The sequence below is a fragment of the Gymnoscopelus microlampas genome (genome assembly GCF_963454915.1).
Source record: "Gymnoscopelus microlampas genome assembly, chromosome: 10".
In the NCBI taxonomy this organism is placed as follows: Eukaryota; Metazoa; Chordata; class Actinopteri; order Myctophiformes; family Myctophidae; genus Gymnoscopelus; species Gymnoscopelus microlampas.
The window spans coordinates 25,869,016-25,891,315 of NC_139947.1; the positions used below are offsets into that span (position 1 = coordinate 25,869,016).

Sequence of the window (22,300 nt, forward strand, 5' to 3'; positions counted from 1 at the left end):
TCAAAAAATACAGGCAATAAAATTAGATTAACATATATTTAGAATAATTACACACTTCAATTTTTGGTCATTGCACTTTATGTCTAAAGTTAAAACAGAATACAGAATACAACTGTGATAAGCTTGTGATATGTAATCGTGACCTCTGAATCACAAAACCTTTCTGCCAGTGGACTGTGAAATTAAAAATAAATCACTTAAAATGAAATCTATGCTTATTACAGTAGTTTAAACCCAGTGGTTCTCAACTCTGGACACCCAAAGCTAGTTTTTTCTATTCACCTGATTTGCCAGGTCAAAATTAATCTCTGTTTACTGAGGCTTCGCGGGACCACAGTTGAGAATAGGGGCCATACTGAAATGGAAGAGTGGTCTGTAGGTTTTAACTGGCTGGCTTTACTGTTCATGATGACTTTAACTGTCCTTATCTCAACATAAATAATGTGTCTATAAAGGTTAATCATCTACGCGCCTGTAATGAGTCGTGTACAGCAGTAATAAAATAGGTATTTTCTGTGGGTTTTCTAGTACTCTGTCATGTTGATAACATGGTAAATTGCTGATTATCTTTCTGAAAACACAGAGGATAACTTTGCCGGAGATGTCTACGAATGCTGATGATGACAACATAAACAATAATAAAAAAAAAAGCCTTAAAATAACTTCAATTGTCACCCATAAAAAGCATTTTCTACTGTATCACCTCAATACATTCCACTTGATTACTTTCACGTTTGGTCCATCAGTAATAGGTAGTTCTCGTCAACAGTCTTTGTTGTCCCAGCTCGGTTTGCTTTGAGTGAGCCGTCTCCTGCTTGCATCTGAATTGAGGAGAGCAGGGCGTCCACCTTTTAGCATTTGCTGTCCTTGCCCTTTGCCCTTTTACCCTCTCAGTGAGCTGTCACTGTAGGCGTGCAGTGGTCAACAGGATCATATACAGTCAAATGTTCATATGACTGCAGGCCAAATACCCTGTGTCCTTGTAAGCTATGGTTTGGTCCGGTCGAGCTGTGCTTCAGTTAACATGTTCTGGCTGAATCCTGTGCATTGTTGGGGCTCAACAACTTATGGCTCTCCTCTCGACCAGAGGAGATGGGTTAAGGTGAGTTAAGGCCAAGTTGCCCAAGTGTTCACAACAGCCATGTACAGATCTAACCATCATTATGTAAGTCCTGCTATTTACATGCTTAACTGCTGCTGCATTATACCTCGATACCAGCCAGATCTGGGAAAAGTTTCAGGAAATTCCTGGAGTAGTAATGCACCGTTGTTGCAAGATGTAGGAACCTCTAAAATGGCTACCACTGTGAGCCATTACAGTGTGGTCCGGGCATGGTAGTGTTTTTACGTTGTATCGCGGAGCAGAGTTCCATAGGCTGGGGATTGTGGAAGGATGTCCTCATGCTTGAGACAGAGCACACCAGGAGTTCTGTGCAGCAATGGAGGTCGGGGTAAAGGGATAGTCCTCATACTTAATGTCCACATGTCCTGATCCAGTACTGTCTAACTGAGAGGACGTCTGAAGGGTGAAACAGAGAGAGGGATCAATGTTAAACACGTTTCGCTGTATATGAAGGAAAGAATCTGAACATCAGAACCAAGCCTTTTCACTATATTCATTTGCATATTGTAACAGAACCTTGACTTAACCACATGAACTCTATAGTGTCCCTATTTTGGGGCGAACATGCGGTAAAAATAGCAGATCTACAAGCTCACTTTCCAACGCACTGTTAGCTTGCCTTGTAGATCAGTTATTTAAGTATAGAGCCCTGGAGGACACTGCTCAACTAAGTATATAGGATTTATATTTACACACATGCATATGGATAAGCACACATATACTTACATTGGCATTATATCGGCACATGACTCACTGATGTGATGAAAATGTTCTGTCACTAACCAAAGGAATTAAATAATTCCCTCTCCAAAAATAAAAGATCCACCATCGGGAAAAGGTATTACCGATCTATTCTGAGGTAATAACTGCCAATATCTTCCCTTATTGACGTTAAATGTTTGGGGATGATTTAAATGTGTCTTTTCTTAACTGCCAAATGGATGGAAACATTAATTTCTTTACCTTCCAAAGGACAGGGACCATAGTGATCTGATTGACAGGTGTTTTGACAAATAGGGTGCTGTTGTTTTTACCTGAGTGACAGATGTGACAGTCTGGCCAGCGTAAGGGGATGGAGCCATGCTGGGTTCACTCTTAATGGTGGAGGCGTGTTCTGAGACCGACAGAGATGACGGAGAGCTGGTGTTAGAAGTGGATCCTCCTGATGGATGGATGGAGGGAGAGAGGCAGGGATAAACAGTAAAGTGAGTGACAGGAGAAAAAATGGCATTGTTACATTTTGTATTATTTGCTCTTCCATCATAGCTATCAATGTATGCAATCACAGACACACACACACACACACACACACACACGCACACGCACACGCACACGCACACACACACACACACACACACACACACACACACACACATTATACACATTATACACACACATTATACATTATACTATATATCCCTATCTATTTTCCGCACCTGTGGAGGTTTTGTTTTTGGGCATCTTGGGTTTGCGTTTCCTGGTCTGAATGCTCTCTTTCTTCATGGCTAGGGGCCTGGCCACCTGGGTGGAGGAGAGGAACACAAATTAGCGCCATGCGCCTCACGGTCCTTGATAGTATACATATAACAGAGGCCCAGAGTGTCATGACAACCCAGGCAACCTCCCCTCCCACAACATTCGCCCTGATAACAATGACCACAATGCCCTTGGAGGGCTTTTTACGCTTGGCAAATAATGAGCTGCTCACTTACTGTAAGGCTCTCACAAGCTTTTTTCGCCTCACATAGAGGCTACATGAGACTGTGCTCCATGTCTTTTACGTTTTTAGGCATTTAACTGATGCTCTTGTTCAGTGTGGCTTACAAGTGCAATTGTGGAATAAGCTTCAGTTCTTAGATATCTACAGAGCAATATTTTGAGGGTACATTTAAATGAACACTAAGGATTTTACTGTGTATTATGCAACCGCAGTGCTGAAGCCATGTGCTGAGAAAGTAAAAGCGTTTGTGCCTAAATCAGATAATTATCAGTGTCGAGGAAATTGTATTTACTCAAGTTGTGGCATTGAGGATAAGTAACATTGCATTCCAGATAATGTGCTGTAAGCTACCGGTAAAATATGATTTACATTTAGCTCCTTTATACACTGCAATGGGATGCTAACAAAATGAAACAACTCAATGACAAAACATGGATCAAAGAGAAATTAAATTCATGAATTCATAAATAATCTCAACATTATGTATTGTTTTCATCTCAGTGTGTAACTCTGAGTGTGTTGCGTTGTCCAGTTGTTTGAGTGTTGAATGTTTGATGGACCACAATGAAAACAAGCCTTTGGCTTCTTTTTAACTTGTTGACTGCTGTACTTTTAAAAATGTGTAAATAAAAAATATTAAATCAATCAAACCTACCCCATGCAGTTTCATGTAGAGCCCACAGGCGTTGCAGACGGGCTCCCCCTCGGCGTTGCGTCTCCACAGTGTGGTGGTGCTGGTGTGGCAGTTGGTGCAACAGAGGCCAGCCCTGCGAGATGTGGTCTGCTGCAGGTGAGGAAAGACATCAATTCACTGTTACTAAATGTTTGTCACATGTGCAAACATACCTGGCAAAAAAATCATTCTGATTCTGTCGACTTTTGGTTTGCCTGCGACCCACAATGTTTTGTTTTTCTCATACAAACATATATTATTATTATTTAAAAAAAAGGTTTTGCCATGAAGCAACCTATTTTTGTTCCTGATAGGTATAAATGGAAAATGCAGAAGGTTACCACCTGTGCGGTTCGGGAAAAAATATACACAACATACACAAACATAATGAACAAAATAATAATAATAATAAATAGCTGATAATACCCAAATTACTATTATAATTATTAGGCTATAATTATTAGGCTATAATTATTATAATAAAAGATATTATTATTATTATAATTATGCGTTTCCAAACACACAGTATAAGCAAATTAGCAGCTTAATGTCTTTCAAAATGTGCTGCTGTAACAACACCCCCCCCCCCCCAGATTGGAAAAACAAACGACACTTGAACACGATACAGTAGCCTACTCTAGTCACGTGCTTTCTCGCAGGGCCTTGTCTAAAAACGGCCGGTCCAAGGGCAAGGTCGCAGAAGGACAAATAAAAACAGAGAAAAAGAGAGAAGTGCCCTCGTGGTGGAACAGATACGGAGACACACAGCTGCTTTCCTGGGAAATCATACAGCCGTGAGGAGGCCTTGAGAGGCCGCCCTCCCTTCCTCTCTCTTTTGCTTATACACTGTCATAAGACAAAGTATAAAAATATTATTTATTTATTTACCTTTATTTAACCACACTACTCTCCTCTTTTTTCAAACTTCTGACAGAAAACTGCTATTTTCACAATATTTATCTGGGGTCATGGCCTGAAAAGGTTGAGAACCACTGCTCTAACCAGTGGTGGAAAGTAACTAAGTACATTTACTCAAATACTGTACTTCAGTACAATTTTGAGGTATTTTCACTTTACTTTAGTATTTCCAATTCTCTGTTCTTTTACTTCTATCTCAGAGGAAAATATTGGACTTTTACTCCAGTCCACTACAATTATTTGAAAACTTTAGTTAGTAGTTACTTTATAGATTTGGATTATTATTACAAAACACACATTAGCAACTTCGCCCTATATACATTTTGGCCATTTGAAAATAGTCGATCTACAAGCTCACAATGCATGGCAATGCCACACATTGTGAGCTTGTAGATCTGCTATTTTCAAAAGATTTTTATACATTTGAAAAACTTTAAAATGGACATTCTAAGGAGTACTTTTTACTTTGGGTCCTTTGAGTACATTTTGATGCCAATACTTTGGTACTTTAACTCAAGTACATTTTGAGTTCGGACTTTTACTTGTAAGTAAAAACTGTGAGTAGGCCTACTTTTTCCACCACTGTATCTAACCTGCAGCTATATCTTACCAGGCGTTTCTGTGGTTTGATGAGCGGACGGTTGATCCCGTTCATCTTGTGGTAAAGGCCGCATGCGTTGCACAGGTAGTGTCCTGTACCGTCTCTCCTCCACAGCGGCGTGGAGATGGAGCCACAGTTTACACACTCACGTCCCTCGCCGGGAAACTCCTCCATCAGCTCTGCAATATGGGAAAATGTAATACGATTAATAATCACAAATATATATATATTACAAAATGCATTACAAGTAATAATAAGCAGCCTAATACGCCATAAGCATAATGCTTAAATAATAATAATAATATCCAACGGCGTGTCCAACAGCCTAATAATAGACCTAAATGACAACTTTCTTTAAATTGACATTTTCGTCAACTGATGAGTGGATTGAGTGGTCTTGGTTAACCGCCACTGCGTGATGATGAATAACCCGTCATTGGCGCTTTTTGGAGTTCGTTTCAAGGGAGGAATTCCCCCCTAATCCCCCCCACATCCTCTGATGAGAATGCAGAGATCAAAACCCCGGATGAATCAATACGGACTCGGAGACAGGCTGGGTGGATGGCGGAGAGGAGAGGAGAGGAGAGGGTCGCAGCCCGGGTGGAATGTCAATGGGGCTCTTATCAGCCTCAATGATCCAGGGGTCCCTGCATCCATCACGGCTCTGACACGCGACGGACTCCTAACATTAATTGCCCAAATTCCTAATCCTTCCATTAAGAGACAGAGACAGCGTGGGGGCATATATTGATAGGCCTACTACATTAATAGTCATTTTGTTTTGCTTTTAGGCTCTTTTGATGTATTTTGACCTTTTACCGTTCTTATTGATGTTGCCTACTAATTTTAATGGACAAATCATAATGGATTAGCGATAAGCAACGTAAATAACAAAGATCAGCGTACATTACATGCTTATTCTTTTTTTCTTGCATGTGTCAATGAATCTATATATAATCTAATCATTTGTTTATAGGCCTAAATATGACCCATATCAGACAGACAAACAAGGTAGCTAAAAGACCGAAACAATTCAATCATGATTAGCCTAATTTGTAATTTGTCACCATGAGGTGTGAAATATAGCCCATTACTTCATGGCCAAATCAACAAACTCGAGCATGCGGCTGAACTGTCTGGATGAAACGCTTGATCAATTAGGCCTATACGGCAATTATTTATGTCCCATTAAAACGATAGTTTTTTTTAACACTTTCCAGAAGTCAACTTCACAAGAAACATGTCGGCGTCTTTAAAGGGCGCCTTAAACCCACCGCGCGCACATTTCAAAGCATTTGGGACCTTTCCAGTCTGATCAGGTGATAACTGCTGATTATTCAGGCGATGGGTCTTTCTGTTTGCAGTCAATGTTCTTGACAGTGTTTTTCTTTCTAGTGTGTATTAAGTGTATTGAACTCTCATCATCAAAACATTGGACTGTTGCGGGGATTAAATTAGCATTCTAATTGATTGGATTTAGCAACCCTCGCTTCTAAAGAATGTGTATTGTCTTTGTCTAAATTCCATGTCAGATTGTTTTAAGTTTGATTGAATCACGTCTTCTTGAACCTTGGCACAAGTACAGACCATTGTTTGTAAGTCCTGTCAATGACCAGCTACAATAAATAACTTTAGAGTCAGCACCACAATAGCAATAGTTCCCATATAGGCCTAACTTGGCCCTCCCGACCCTTGCTAAACGAATGCCGTATAGGCTACATAGCAAATGTTTAAAAAGCATACGCCTCTATTTAAAATAAATGATAAATAAATGCATATTAGTTTAATGGATATGAATACCCTTAACGAATATTATCCTATTATTTCCACAGCCATAAAACACCATCCTGAAAATGATAGGCTATACATGGCTAAATGAGCTACTATTATTTCAATTGCAAAATTATAATTTCATTTATCAAATACCGCTCAATGATATGTATGCCTTGACCATAAAATGCATTCTGAAGTCGTTTCTGGTGTCAGTGGTGTGTGTTCAGGGGCGTCATTTGGGGTTCCAGTGGATGGCTATTGCCACCCCCTAGCTTTCACATTTAACCTATAATAATTCAGGTCTTTTATTCCTATTTCCTCCTTTTTGGCAGATTAATCTGATTCTAGATCAACACTTATAGACACTTGTTTTCTTTCTACAACCATTATAATTACTTTAAAACTGGCCTTCCTATTTTGGGCATGTCATTTCAGGCAACAAAAAAATCTATTTTTTCCCCTATTTTTTCTCTCCAAAAATAGCATCTAAGCTTGTAGATCTACTATTTTTGAAATGGGGCGTAAGTGGTCACTTTTTGCCGCCCTCTAGTTTTTTTTTTTAAACGAAATGACGCTCCTGTGTGTGTTCTTAATTGGGATAAAGAAGGCAAACATACCCAGACTGGAGCGTCTCCCAGACAGGCCCCCTTGCCGTCCTTGCAGGCTGATCATCCCGCTCTCGAAGTGTCCCGCGGGCGACCAGGAGGTCGCCATCTCCGGGCTCATGTACGCGTACGGGCTCGAATAGGACCCTCGCACCAGCGCGCCGCCGTACTGGTGGTCGGCCCTGCCGCCGTTGCTGAGCACCAGCGGGTTCTGGTAGGAGGTCGCGTCCCGGCCGGTGTTGGTGCTGACGGGTGGGCTGTGCGAGTAGGAGAACCCCGGCGGTGGGTGAGGGCTGCTGGGGGCGAAGGAGGCGCTGCTGTCCGTGGCCGTCTGGGCCTGGAGCCACCCGTGGTGCCCGCCGCCGAGCCCCCCGTGGGAGTGTGACTGGTGGGGCGAGTCGCATGTCTGCAGGTAGGGCAGCGTGGAGAGCATGGGGGGCACCCTGGTGGTGGGCACGTAGACCGGAGAGCTGGCCGAGGGGTGCATGTAGTTCCCGGTGTCATGTGCATGATAAGGGGACTGGTTGGAGGATAGATACATTTTGATGACTCAAGACTTCTGGAAACTGTGAAAAGGTGCTGGGTTATTTTTTTTAGAAGAGCGTCACTCCCTTTCTCCACCCTTCACTGCTCTACCACCCGTTCCGTTCCAGAGGGAAAATGTTTTTTTTTGTTGGTCACGTTAAAAAAGGGGGGAAGTAAGAAAAAAGAAAATCAAGATTCCTGACCTGTGAAAAAGAATAACATCAGATAAACACATTAGAACCATCATTATTGAAATATGGAGCTCCGTTCAAAAGCACCACTAAATATAATCATTGACTTCATTGGACTCAGTGAGCACCTGACATGTTTGGTCACATAGTATTTTTGTTATTTATTAAAAACAAAATAAAAATATATATAATTCAATGTGTCACGAAGTAGGCATATAGGGCCATAGGCCTAGTTATATTTATAAATAATATGCAGCTCATGCTATAGCCCATAGCCTGTTTCATGGATGAACAGGCCTACGGGAAAAGAAAAAAAAAGTTGAAGACTGATCAATATCAGAAGTTATGTTTCACCTGTATCACTGTGATTGACATTAAATTGATTAAAATGACACTAATGATTGGCGATATCTGTCCGTGTAGATAGAGAACTATCAGCGACCCCAGATATCCTGCCTGGGCAACACTTGGTGTTCTCCCGCATGTCATTAAATCATAACCAAATCAAACAACACAATAGATAGCAAGCCCTCTCCATATCTGACATGCGTATATTTCTATCAATTGTAACGCAAATCACATAAAACGTTGATAATAGCCATGCAGCAGGCGGAATACAATTTCATTCCAAGGGCTCTCGTTGTATTATCTCACCAGATAAGGACGGTCGGGTGATAAAAAACTCCGGTCCTTTACAAAAGTCAGTGGAACAGCAGCAGTGTTCACTCCAGGCTGGTGGAGACCAGTAACAGCGGAGCTTCCTCCAAACTTAGAAAGTTATCCCAAAATAGTTTTCTATGCAAAAGATCAGTTTGTTGAAAAAAAAAACACACAAAATAACGTTTCGCGTTTTAGTCCGTGTGGTGATCGGGGTCTCTCTCTCTCTTCCTCCTTGGTATCTGAAGATAGTTACTGTGGCTGATAATTGCTGATATAACTGTGCTCCTACTCCCTCCTACTGGAACATTTGTACGGCCGAGAACACGTGACGTATTATAGCTGGCTGCTCCAAGGTAGGTCTGGAGGGGTGGAGGGAGGGGGGGGGGACAACTAACTTAATGGTAGACAGTCTACCTGTATTCCTGTAACACAGACACCTTTTGCTGAATTTGCTGTATGTATGTTGGTTGTGCTTTAACAAGACAAGAGTTCGTATTTCACTGGAAGGCGTGAGCCATAGTGGATTAATTTAATACAAATTAATTACAAAAAAAAAGATCAGACCTATCTTTTTTGTGTTGTCTTTATTATAGGCTACGGGCTACCATTGATTACAACAAACTGCTAACCAAAATAAATAAATACAGTAGACTCAAATGTAGCTATATCCGATAAAAGGTACTGTATAGCTATGTGCTACGTAGCCTACCTGTAATGTTTTTAAAGAACAACGCCTCTGATTTATATAGCCTCGTCTCGATAATAGACAGTCTAACTTGAGAGGATTTACTCTTATAAAATCACAGCTTGTAGTAAAAATTAAATGATATCTGCCAGAAAGAGAAAGTAGCCTAATGTAGGCCTTGTCTATGGTTTTATGGTCATACTATATCTGAATGTGTTCTCTATAAAACCAGCAGCCCGATAAGAAATACGACCAACAACTTAGCGCGGTGTTGATACAGAATATAGGCTAAACCAGTGACGATTATGTTATCATAATCTCCAACCCACCGCCACTGAAAGTAGCCCATGAAACTTAATGGGTAGATAGGATTAAACGCGTAAATAATGTAAAACAGTGGATATTCATTCATGTTACATTATTACCAACTGCTGCAATAGATTAGAACGATCATAAAACAATAGGCCCCATGGCTCTGATTGATCTAATCAAAACGCCGTGGGTAGCCTAGCTAGCGTGTTATTCCAATTCATAGATATCTCTGGTAATTATCTGGTAATTATCTGGTAATTCAGCAACATCGTAAGTCAATTCTGATCTGATAATATAGGCTATTTATTTTTCCAATTATCAAAGCAGAGCCCAATTTGTTTAAGCTATGACTGACGAATTGCAGGCCTGATAAAAAGGTAGATATATTATATATAGATAGATAGATATATTTATAGAATAATAACTTTGTTGTTATATTTTGCCTGTACATGAATCGGGATATTATTACATTATATATATATATATATATATATATATATATATATATATATATATATATATATAAAATATAATATATATATAATGTAATAATACAGAATAGACGCATGTAATTAAACAAAAACAAACACACAAACAAGCAAAAACAGCAAAGAGTGGCCTTTAGGGCCTATACTTTTTTCTTAATAATAATTAAAGAAAAGCTCCCACAGTAAAGTGAATAATTGAGACAATAGTTTCTGTTTTTTTAACCTTTAGTTAGTGTTACCGTATACATTCTTGGAACATTCATCGGTGTTGGAAACGATGACCTAATTTAAGCAGTTGACTATACCCTCTCTTGCTTGAAGAGCTTATCTCAATGATTGAATCACATGTAGAGAGAGCCCCAGGTAAACGGACAGGCTAGGCATATGATATGTCACTGTAGGTGATGCAGACAAACGAGCTCAAAGGGAACAACACAAAAAAAGAAATGAACAAGAAAAATAAATAATCAACACTAAATACTAAGACTATAAGGGGAAAAAAATCAAGACTATAAAAGGGAGTTTTAGGAAGGGATAAAGAAAATAAATGTACTGAACTAGCTATATAGCCTGTTCCTTAAGCAGGGTAAGAGCTCATCACTACACAATGATTATTTTTCTCAGAAAATATTGTATTTTAATCAATAGCAAGGTTAAAGATGAAGATAAGAACACTTTATTATTCATGAAATTTGGACATTAAATGGACATTGCCTTTGGCACTCTGGCTAACAGACAGTAAAAACAAAACAAATACATCAAATAAATAAAATGCAATACATTACAATTCTGATAATACATCCCCACAACAAGTGTTATGGGGATGTATAATCTATTATATTATATTACATGGGCTGCAGGGGTTGGGTGGGATTCTTTTATAATGTTCTTATTTAAAATATCCACATCAGATTGCACAAATTAATTATTGTATTTCAAATTAATTCTTGATAGATCAAATGATGAGGAATAGCGTTTTTGGCTATGGAGCTGTTGTATATGTCCTGAAGTTGCATTCTGTCTGTGTCCAATTATCTTGTATTGGAAACACACACCTAAGCTGTTTTTCTATAAAAACACTCAGATGTTAAATATCTGCTTTTCATTTGCATTAGGCCAAGATTCTGCTTAAGTGAGTATTTGAGTGAGTGTGTGTGTGTGTGTGTGTGTGTGTGTGTGTGTGTGTGTGTGTGTGTGTGTGTGTGTGTGTGTGTGTGTGTGTGTGTGTGTGTGTGTGTGTGTGATTCCCCCCTATATCCCCTAGATATTAAGGTTTTGGTCTTCAGGCAAAGGGCTCTGAGCCACTCTGATACACTGACAAACTGCAGTAGTGTATGGAACGTGTTGGAGCTGTATTGTCAGGCTTCCAGCTACATTACTGCACTGCAGCAAAAGCATGGGGCAGGTGAACTGTGCTAACATTGTTATCTCTTCCATATACAAAGAACACATCGACTTTCCCATTCACCTTGCTTATTCTAAGTAACTCTAGCACTGCGATGTCAGACAAGGTGAGAGACTGAGAGAGAGGAAGAGAGACAAAGTTAAAGTGAACATTTGGCAAAAGGCTAACATTTGGTGAAAATGGCAGATCTGCAAGCTCTTGTAGATTGGCTATTTTCAATGTTCAATGAGGTATACAGGGTTTAAGTGGTTAATCACAATGGGAACTTCAATATTTTATTGGATTGACTGAATTTGCAACAGGGTGTACCTGCAATGGAGAATGCATGACATTTGGAAGCAATGATACAGAGAGGCCTGATCATCCCTCACAAGCCTCTCTGAGATAGACATCACTGTAGAGTCTGGGCTGGGAAACCCTGCAGGGAGAGAAACTTGACACATTGAATACCCCATTTCTGCCAAGATAAACGTAGTTGCGCATGCATTCAACTTGCAAACCTAATAACCTGTTTGCTTTTCCGTGGGCTGTCATATGTACAGTATGTCTCAATATGTCTTTTTAGAAACACAGTGACAAACTTTTAGTTCAGCCATTTCTCAATACCAAGAATGCAAAGAATGCACATGGCACTTTGGTAAAGGCACAAGGTACTGTAAAATTCTACATTCAGTGTTCATGTGAAAGTGGTTATCCTCTTGAACCACCTAAGTAGCTCTTTTCATTACTAGAGGTTTGGGCCCTCACATCTAGAGTTCGGGCCGCTATGCGGCCCTCACACTATACGTTGCACCGCCGTTCCGACCGATATGTCTGAGTCATAGTGACGTGGTCGTGATCCTGCCTATATGGGCATATCGGGTTTGTTTATGGTTATGCATGAGTCACAGTGACGTGGCCGACTGGCCGTGGTCTGCCGGCCGGCCGGCCAGCCCGCCCTCCCATTAACCAATTTTGACATAGGATTTTCACCCAAATTAGTGTCTGTCTGTCTGTCTGTCTGATAATTTAGCAAACGTGCCATTTTTGTGTGCACAAAATATGCACACAATGTATAAATATAAGTATGTTAATATTTTTTCCATATTGTGAAATTTTCTTGTCAGTGTCCCTCCATCCCTCCACATTGATAGGCAATATTGTCATCAATCATTGATATGAGATCCACAGGGAAGCCACGCAATTGTACTCCATCTTATTTTAGCTGTAAGAGAACTTTTAAACAAGCAAAAACACAGTCCATGGCGCAGTGGTGAGGCCACGCGCCTATAAACACCAACTTCCATGCCTAAAAATGCTGATTTCTGCTGTTGCTATTGCAGTGAGTGTCATGAATTAGGCATAACCGTTGTCTGAAAAATTGTGTTCTGTATCAGTCAATGTGGAACAACAGGCACCTTGTCTAGTTTGACAATTTAATCTGCTGGTCTGCTCGTACAACTTTTGTTCAGATTTGCATGTGAGAGGTCATATTACTGAATGTACAGTACACAGAAAAATAAGTGCTTATCTATCTATTTTGGCTCTGTAGAAGGCTAACTATCTATTTTTCTATGTTTTTTGGAAATATTTAACTTAATTTTTTAATAGAAGTAAATGGGTCTCGGATCAGGCTGAAACTTTGCAAAATGTACAGACATACAGTACATAATATAGACAACCGACATCACAGGCTCGCCACATGAAGTCTGAGATCCTCATGGGAGCCATGCTGTTTTTATATCCTGTCTTGTATAGATTTTAACCATAAACACAGAGACACACTCCAGTGTACTGTACTTCACAAATAATTTATGCTAATTCTGAATTGAACAAGTCAACTGATGTTTTAGCAAACCTGTCACGAGGGGCGATCGTCTCTCTTCTCTAACACAGTGGTTCTCAACCTTTTTAGGCTGTGATCCCCAAAATAATCATATTTGAACTGGGGACCCCACACCTTAATAAGCACTTGAAATGTAGGATAAAAACCTTTTTTTTAAATTAATTAATTAATTATTTGACAAGTTGGCCAATGTTTGACCAATTGTTTTAGCATAGATTGTTGATTACTTTTGATGCTGTAATGGACTTTTTTTTCTTCTTTTTTTCTGGCATTAAAAGGGTCCTAAAAGTCCTTAAATTGTCACTTCACTGTCATCTGGGGACCCCCCCAAAATCATGTGGGGACCCCCTTGGGGGTCCCGATCGACCCACAGGTTGAGAATCAGTGCTCTAACACACTTTGAAAAACTATTTGAAAATAGCACCACGGCTGAGAGAGACCACAACCCATGACATTTACCATGACCTTTGACCCAGCCTTTGTCCGACCAGTACCAGCAACTGCAGTGAGAAGAACCCCATAGTAGTGGTCATGTAGAACTGATGTCATATGATATACGGTATATAGTCATATTTGATCAAATAACTGACAAATGATTACATTATTATTATGCTTTTGTTAGAAAGTCCTCTTACTTAAATTGTCCTCCCACACCCACTGCAGTGGTGCAGGGATAGATGTTTTCACAGGTCACAAGCCATATTCATTGCCTTGTTTTGGAATGACAAAAACAAGGAATTTTTTAATTTAGCAACACGTAAAAAAAAAAGAATATTAATTTGTGAATCCTAAAGTAGCGGCGATAAAACCTTTGATTATCACTGACTGTACCATCATCAGCACAAGACACTTCTTCCCATTAAACGTAAAAGCAAGACGGAAAGCAGTCCTGTTAATGAAATTGTATCGGTTCCTGTCAAGTTCCTGGTACATGTGAGTGCAGGTGACAACTAAACCTCAAAAACTAAGCAGTAGGCTATTGTTCCTTAGCCCAGGCAGTGTTTGGCACTGGCGTCAGTTTGCTCACCTTGTATAAGCAGACCAAACAACAACAATAGATACAAACAGACAGACAGACAGACAGACAGACAGACAGACAGACAGACAGACAGACAGACAGACAGACAGACAGACAGACAGACAGACAGACAAGATCAAAGAGTATTATAGATTATAGATTCAAGCCATGAATCTATAATACATACAAGTAGGTATGTACAGTATTTTCATAGCAGTGGAGGATTTGGCAGTAAACGAGTATTCCATCTTATCTATCAGATGGACAGTTTTTATTAACATACTGCACAGTGGAGACTTTACTTTAAAAAGTTGGCTTATATTTTAATATAAGTTTGACAATGAAATATGAATGAAATTCATAATATCTTGCTGAAATATTTATAGTTACATTTGTACACTTTCAGAGTTAAATTAACAATTAACAATCCAGTTGAAATGGTTTAATAATGGGTTTTATGAACTTATTTCAAAAAGGAACTACTGAACCGCCTCATGAACCACATCCACTCCTCCATGTTGTCTTCCTCCACTATCTGTGTCGACAAAAAACAAACAACATCCTATGCTGCCACTCAACCCCTTATCTTATTATGTAGTTAATCAAATATCTTCAAAGATACTCAAAGGGCTTCAGTGGTTATAACGGTATATTCTAGGGACATCTAGAAAATAGTTCTACATGTGATGCAACTGAGCAGCTAAATGTGAATGTACAAAATTGTCAAACCACCTGGTTAATGGATGAAATATACCGTAAGCACTATGTACTTTTTTCTGATATTTGACCAATTCAAATGCAGTAAATTGAAGTTATGCCTGAAAGGAGCACTTCACCCATTCAACCTTATCTTCATATAATTTCTCATTACTAATGCTCATTATAAAGTGGCAAAAATTACATCAACTCACTCTGTGTCTGATTGATTGATTGAATACTTATTTTAGAAGTCTGCAGAAAAAAGCACATGAAAGTACAGTTCGAATACACGGTCAACTAAATAGGATTAAAAAGCCCAAGAAAGCCATTGGCTTGTTTCAATTGGGGTCCTTTTGTACTCAATTCATAGTCCATAGTCTGCCTACCAATGACAGCATTGATGGGGATTCCAAGCTAATAGTAACAATAGCTTTTCTCTTCCTGTAAAGTTAGCATGCATGCTTAAATAGAGGTCATTGTTCTTGCATTAATAAAATAAAATAAAAAGAGAAAGAGAAGAAATCTGGTTTGAAATTACCAAACCTGCCTACCGATGATGTCATTGGTAGGCAGGTAAGATGTACAGTAAGATGGGACCCTGTCCACAGGTCCCATCTTACAGTATAATAATGAGCATTACTGAGGACCAATTATATGAAGATATGCTGAAAATGGGTGAAGTGGTCCTTCACTGTCCCAAAACAACTCCATGTACTGCAACTTTAAAGTAAACCTGCATAATATTCATGATTTCTTAAAATGTACGATTGAACAATGAAATGCTGTCGTGCCAACAAAACGACTACAGTTGTCCCATTTCATGTTACCTTTTTGATGGCAACGTTTTGTAGCTAATGAATAATATACATACATTAGTACATACATTAGTGCATGTATCCAAAAATGCCAATACCAACTTTATTCTGCAAAATGGGTACGCAAGGGAAAGGAAAGCTTGCGCTTAATTAAATACATTATTCATTTAGGGGCCACCAAAAACCCATTAACAGTACACCTTTTCTGCAGAAAATGAACTGGCAAGAGCAGAAAGCTGACCTTAGCTGACAAACTCACTTTTGTGTTTGTGGAGCAGCCATTTTCTGCGCGGAAATAAATAATTAAACAAAGTAGAGCAATAATAGACATTAGTCAAGCAAAAGACATAACCATGGAACAGCAAAAGTCATGGCAGTTTGTATGTCTCAATAACTGGCTTCCAGGAAACCTTTTCTCTCATAAAAATGTATTCCACTTCCTACAGTACCTGTAATGCATGGTTTGGCTGCCAACAATGTTTACAAGAATGTATTGATAATGTGCTTCATACTCTGAAAAGTCAGCATTTTATTAGTATATAGCAGCTTGAAGGCATAACTGATGCACTTATCTGGAACAATATACGGTAATTGTAAATGTATTGAACAACTATGACTGCTTTAGTTTCATCTGTAATACTGTATGTGTTGTAACAAGCATCCATGAAAAAAATTAAAGGTTTTCACTTTGGCTTATATTTTCCACATGCAAGGACTTTGCATAAATAAATAAATAAAAGTATAAGACAATATAAACAATGAACAATATAGGTTTGAATATATGAATGATATCGGGTATGAATGTAAAATTGTATGAATACATAAATGTTATTGCATTTGTTGGTGGTATAGCAGCAGAGTTCTTGGTGGTGACCTCAGTGAAAGGAGAGCAAAAGTTTGAGCAACAACACAGAAACAGATGTAACAAATATACCTGATGATGTGTCCCTAGAGTGACATCACCTGAAGTGATGAACACTAATACAAATAAGGCGGAAAAGGTCTTAATTGGATAATCCTCAGTGACATCTTTCAAGGATGTACCGTACCCTTTCGTCCAGTGACCCAAGACAGTAGTAGTTCTATGACAGTGACAATCTAATGCGAACCATTACAATCCACACGTTCCAGCCCTTAAACCCTACGTGTGCTGTCTGCCATAACCCCAATCTTTCACTCCCTGGAGACAAGCCAACGAGGTGGGTTGCAGCGCATGGTGTAATTCTCGTCTCTCACTGCGCGAGTCAGATAGGGGCCTTATGAATGAGGTGACTGGTGAAGGGCCCGCTCCGCCGCGGCCTCATTCGTGCAGTCCATCATGGCGCTCTGTGCGGCTCTGTGTCGGGATGGGGTGGTGGGGGGGTGGGTTCGGTGGAGGGCTCGTGGCACAATTACAGCTCCCCCGGTCAGTCTATGGTTAAGTCAATAAAAACTGATATCCCACAAATACCGGCATATTCCCTGGCGTAAATGGAGTATCTGGCTCCTCGTGTCAGATTTTTGGTAATGTTTCTCCTGGCTGCCTGATAGGCCCCATGCATCCACCGGGGGCGGATAGGGCCTTGTGTCTCTAAACCAGGGCTTCTCAAAGTCTCTAGAATCCGGGGGTTCTAGGGGGGTACTCATTTTAACCACTTTATCAATGTATTCATTGGCTATCTTCTCTTCTGGGTCTCCCTGGCAGAACCTTTTCAGATGGGGGGTCCTTCACATGAAAAAGTCTGAGAATCACTTTTCTAAACACAAGAAATACCTTTTAACTTTGATCTCTAACAGGACGCCACTGTCCTTTACGGTCACATTCTTTAGCCTCGCATGGAATTTTGTCCTCTATCTTCATTTTACATATACACGCCTGCAGAGATAAGTTAGGAATTTGCAGGGATGGTATTTATTGTCCAAGAAAGGACAGCTTGAAGACGGTCCTGGTCCTGGTCTCTGTGTGTGTGTGCGTGTGCGTGTGCATGTGCATGTGCGTGTGCGTGTGCGTGTGCGTGTGCGTGTGCGTGTGCGCGTGTGTGCGTGCATGCGTGTGTGTGTGTGTGTGTGTGTCTCTGTCTGTCTGCCTGCCTGCCTGCCTGCCTGTCTGTCTGTCTGTCTGTCCGTCCGTCCGTCCGTCTGTTTGTATCAAAAATCCGATGGCCCTGTAGGAGATAGGAGAACATTCAGCGAAAATACATCTTGCGCATGCGTCAATAGCTGATCTACAAGCTCACAAAGCAGCAGCATTGTGTGCTTGTAGATGGTTAAATTTCGCTATTTGTCTTACAACAAAGTTTATGTTTAAGTGGTTAATTTCTTCTTGTCAGCTGTGCAAATTGTGTTATGATCACCGCTGATATGGTTTCAAGCAGACTTCATTCATCACTCACACATAAAACCTTATCAAGTACTCTGGCTCTGCATTCCCCTAAACCACCGTAACGAGCAGTTAGTGAAGACATGCTCCAGTAAGACGTGAGCGGCTGACATCTATGTACATAGAAGAAGGCTTACAGAGTCAAACCAACAGGGAGACATGAGTGAAAGAGAAGATAACCACCGTGCCTGCGATCATTTTCACTTTGTAGCAGACATTAGAGTTCCCATGAGGAAGATGCTATCGGTTAAATTCTCATCTTTTAACCACTTAACCACATGCAAAAGATGGTTCTAAATGACATTAGAGTTCCCATGAAGGAAACGCTTTTGGTTAAATTCTCATCTTTTAACCACGACTTCCCCGAGACTTCCCCATACTCTGAACGACGGCCGTCCTCCCATGCTATGGGATCATAACCCCCCCGCCCTCTGGCAACCTGGTATAATACAATCTCGGAACCCAGAGACAACTGAAAAGGAAAAACAGCGACCTCTGCTGTTCGTTCCTCCTCAGTTATACTCTTGGACAATAGGGACGTAGCACCAGTGCGCAAGGAAACCGGGGTTTAAGTCTGCCTTCACCGCTCCACTTCCGGGTGGTGCGACTACGTTTTCATTCCCACTAACAATATTTCTACACGGAACACTAACACCACTTCTCCCAGAGAACATGGATGGTTTTGGTTATAAGCCCACTTGTTTCTATGATGAAAGAGTAAGTTCAAATGTGAATATCTTTCCGTGGTTTTGTCTGCTCCGCGGACGCTATTGTTAAATTAGTTTCGGTTAGTTTCCGGTACGGAAGGATCAACGGACACGTGAATCCCGCCCACTACATTTGATTGGGTAAAGCGCGGCCTGCTTCCTGATCTGAAGGCACGCCCACTCCCACACAGTGTGTACACGTTCTGACGAACCTTCAGGACAGATTCCAACGCAGTGCAGAATCTTTTCTTGAGAGATTAGGTATAATATGACTGTCAGTCATCATTTCTTGTTTTACATTTTATACATTTGAAAACTTGTGAAATGGGACATTCTGCATAATGAGTACTTTCTAATTTTGCTACTTTAAGTACATTTTGATACCAATACCTTTATACTATTACTCAAGTAAATTTTGAATTCCACACTTTTACTTGTAGCAGAATATTTCAGTATAGATACTTTTACTTAAGTAAAAAAAGTGAGTACTTTTTCCACCACTGCATGCGTGCGTGGGTTGCTTGTGGAGCCAGTCTTTGCAGACAAGCTGTGAGGTCTGGCCACAGGGGAGCTGAGTCAGACCCACTCCATTGTGGGAAAGAACAAGATAGTTACACTGTCTGTGTATGAAATGTGCTGTAAAATAATAAAGTTTGACCTGACATCATCACTAGGCCCGTAACAGATATAGTTACAAACCACACACCTGTCACTTCACATCATGCATATTACCACAACTGTGTGTGACTTGATCAATTGAGCAGTGTGATAAAAGCAAGGTAAACAATCTGTGGAGAAAAAAAACACTGCATATAAAGGGTTGTCTTTCTAGGATATAATCCAATACCTGAAATCCAGCAGTCAATATGTAAAGTAACCTGAGAGAATTAGCCTTTTTTTCTTTCTTTATTTTTTGTCTTTTTTAGGCCCTTCTTGATAGGATAGTGGGTTGACAGGAAATGGGGAGAGAGATGGGGAGTGACATGCAGCAAAGGCCGTCGGGATTAGGACTCGAACCCGCGACACGCTGTCAGGCTACTTTGGACAGTAGGCGCCTGGACTGCTACGCCAGCAATCCGGGCCTGAGAGAACTATAGCCTTGTATTTTGTTGTACAACAAACAGCAAAAATAGCACATTACAAGCTCACAACGTGTTTTGATGTGGCACGAGCTTGCAGACCTGATATGTCCGCTATTTTAGTTTTTCATGCATGAAATTTTCAAAAAATGTATGAAAATGTTCGGCCATAATGACCGAAATAGGGACGTCTGGGGGTTAATGTGGTTAAATAAACCTCTGCCAGTCAGCGCATTCGAGCAACAGATGCATGGGAAAGGGAAGGATTCAGACAATGCGCACACCACCACCACCCCCTGGTCTTTGCTTGCTGGGGAATGTGAAGTAGGAGTCAGCCTAATCTCCAGCGCCCATGAGAGACTGGCTCCTGTCTGCCTGGCTGCCACTTCCCTATCTGTGTGTTTCATTTCATGCTGTCAGGCCCTATCTCTGCCGCTGGGCCTGGAGCTGCTGGCTGGCTGCATTACTGCAGCTTAAGGCACCGCTGCTGTGGGTCCATGGAGCAGGGACCATGCATGCACAGGAAGGGTCTACACATGCATGCACGCGCACCACACACACGCACACACACACACACACACACACACACACACACACACACACACACACACACACACACACACACACACACACACACACACACACACACACACAGTGGTGAAAAAGTACTCAAATATTTTACTTAAGTAAAGTAGTAGCAATACCACAAAATAGAAATACTCTGTTACAAGTACACATTTCACTTGAGTAAAGGCAAAGGTTTTGGCCACCACATAATACTTAAAATTCCAAAATAAAAGTACACTTTTTTCACAAATAGCAGATCTGCAAGCAATTGAGCTTGTAGATTGGCTATTTTTTAATAGGCAAAGTAAGACATAGGCCATAGATCTGCAAAGTAACCAGTTACTAACTAAGTGGAGTAAAAAGTACAATTTTCCTCTTCGATGCAAAGGAGAGGCAAGTTGAAATTTTTAAATAATCGAATTAAGTAAAACTACCTCATAATTGTACTTAAGCGCGCGCGTGCGCGCACACACACACACACACACACACACACACACACACACACACACACACACACACACACACACACACACACACCTTAGTGTGTTGTTGTCATGTGAGTGGATTCCTGGTAAGGTGCAATAAAGGTGACCAGGGGTGAAGGTGATGGTACCTGTACAGCCTGGTCTTTCTGCTCCATGGGGAGCTGGACACACCTCTGCTGGGCGTGGGGTTAAAGTTCACTCCACTCTGTGTTAGGATAAGCTAATCCATGAGCGATCCATGCTATACGTCTTGGGGGATGGTGGGCTCACTGAATCTGTGTTTGTATCCGAGTGTGTGTCTGCGTGTGTGTGTGCGTGTGCACGCGTGCTTGCGTACGCATGTAGGTAGGCCTGCGTACATGCGTGGTGTACATTATTGTGTGTGGTGGTGGACTATGGAATCAGAACCATAGGGACACGTGGACTAACACATCTTTGTAAAACTACATATACATGTCACAACCCGGCCCGTGGGCCATGACAAATTGAGGAGACACAATGGCAGTGTTTAAAAGTAACAGTGATTTATTAACAAAAGAACTAAAATAATGCTGTACAAAAGGAATGAGGTGTGTAATTCAGTAATCAGTAGTGTCAGCAATGTATGGATGTGTGTTCAATGTAGTGTGGGGTGTTGTAAAGTGTGTGAACTCAAGTCATAAGGCAAAGAAACAAAAGGGTGCTGTCATCTGGTGAGGGATAGCTAAAATGGATGGCAGCCACTGTTTTATAGGGCTCCAGGGAGCACTGGCCAGGTGCTCCCAATGCACCTAATGAGGAACCCCAAGTTGGCCGACGCCTATAGGATATCTGTGAGAGATAGAGACACATAGGGGAGTACACCATACAACACACAGGCCCTGCAAGCCAGGCCAAGGGGCCATGACAACAGTACACAGAATAAAATAGAGGGTTGCTCTCCATTTTATGACATTTTGCAGTTTACATTGTCACCAATCAATGATGGACTTTCACCTTTTGACAACCCCAAATGTATTAGAGTGTTTGTTTGATGAAAATATTCAATATTGTCCAACTAAATTTAAATGTTGTCTTTATTTGTGTTT

At 40.7% G+C, this 22,300-nt stretch overlaps 1 protein-coding gene across 1 annotated transcript; it reads right to left on the reverse strand.

Moving 5' to 3' along the window:
* Nucleotides 1-1,399: 1,399 nt before the first annotated feature.
* On the reverse strand, nt 1,400-7,954 carry gata5 (GATA binding protein 5; the record flags this gene model as incomplete). The annotated part of the gene is made up of 6 exons (XM_084069123.1): nt 1,400-1,519; nt 2,158-2,285; nt 2,560-2,644; nt 3,499-3,627; nt 5,045-5,214; nt 7,426-7,954. 6 exons carry the CDS (start codon nt 7,952-7,954, stop codon nt 1,400-1,402), a joined length of 1,161 nt encoding a protein of 386 aa, XP_083925249.1.
* Between the last annotated feature and the right edge of the window lie 14,346 nt (nt 7,955-22,300).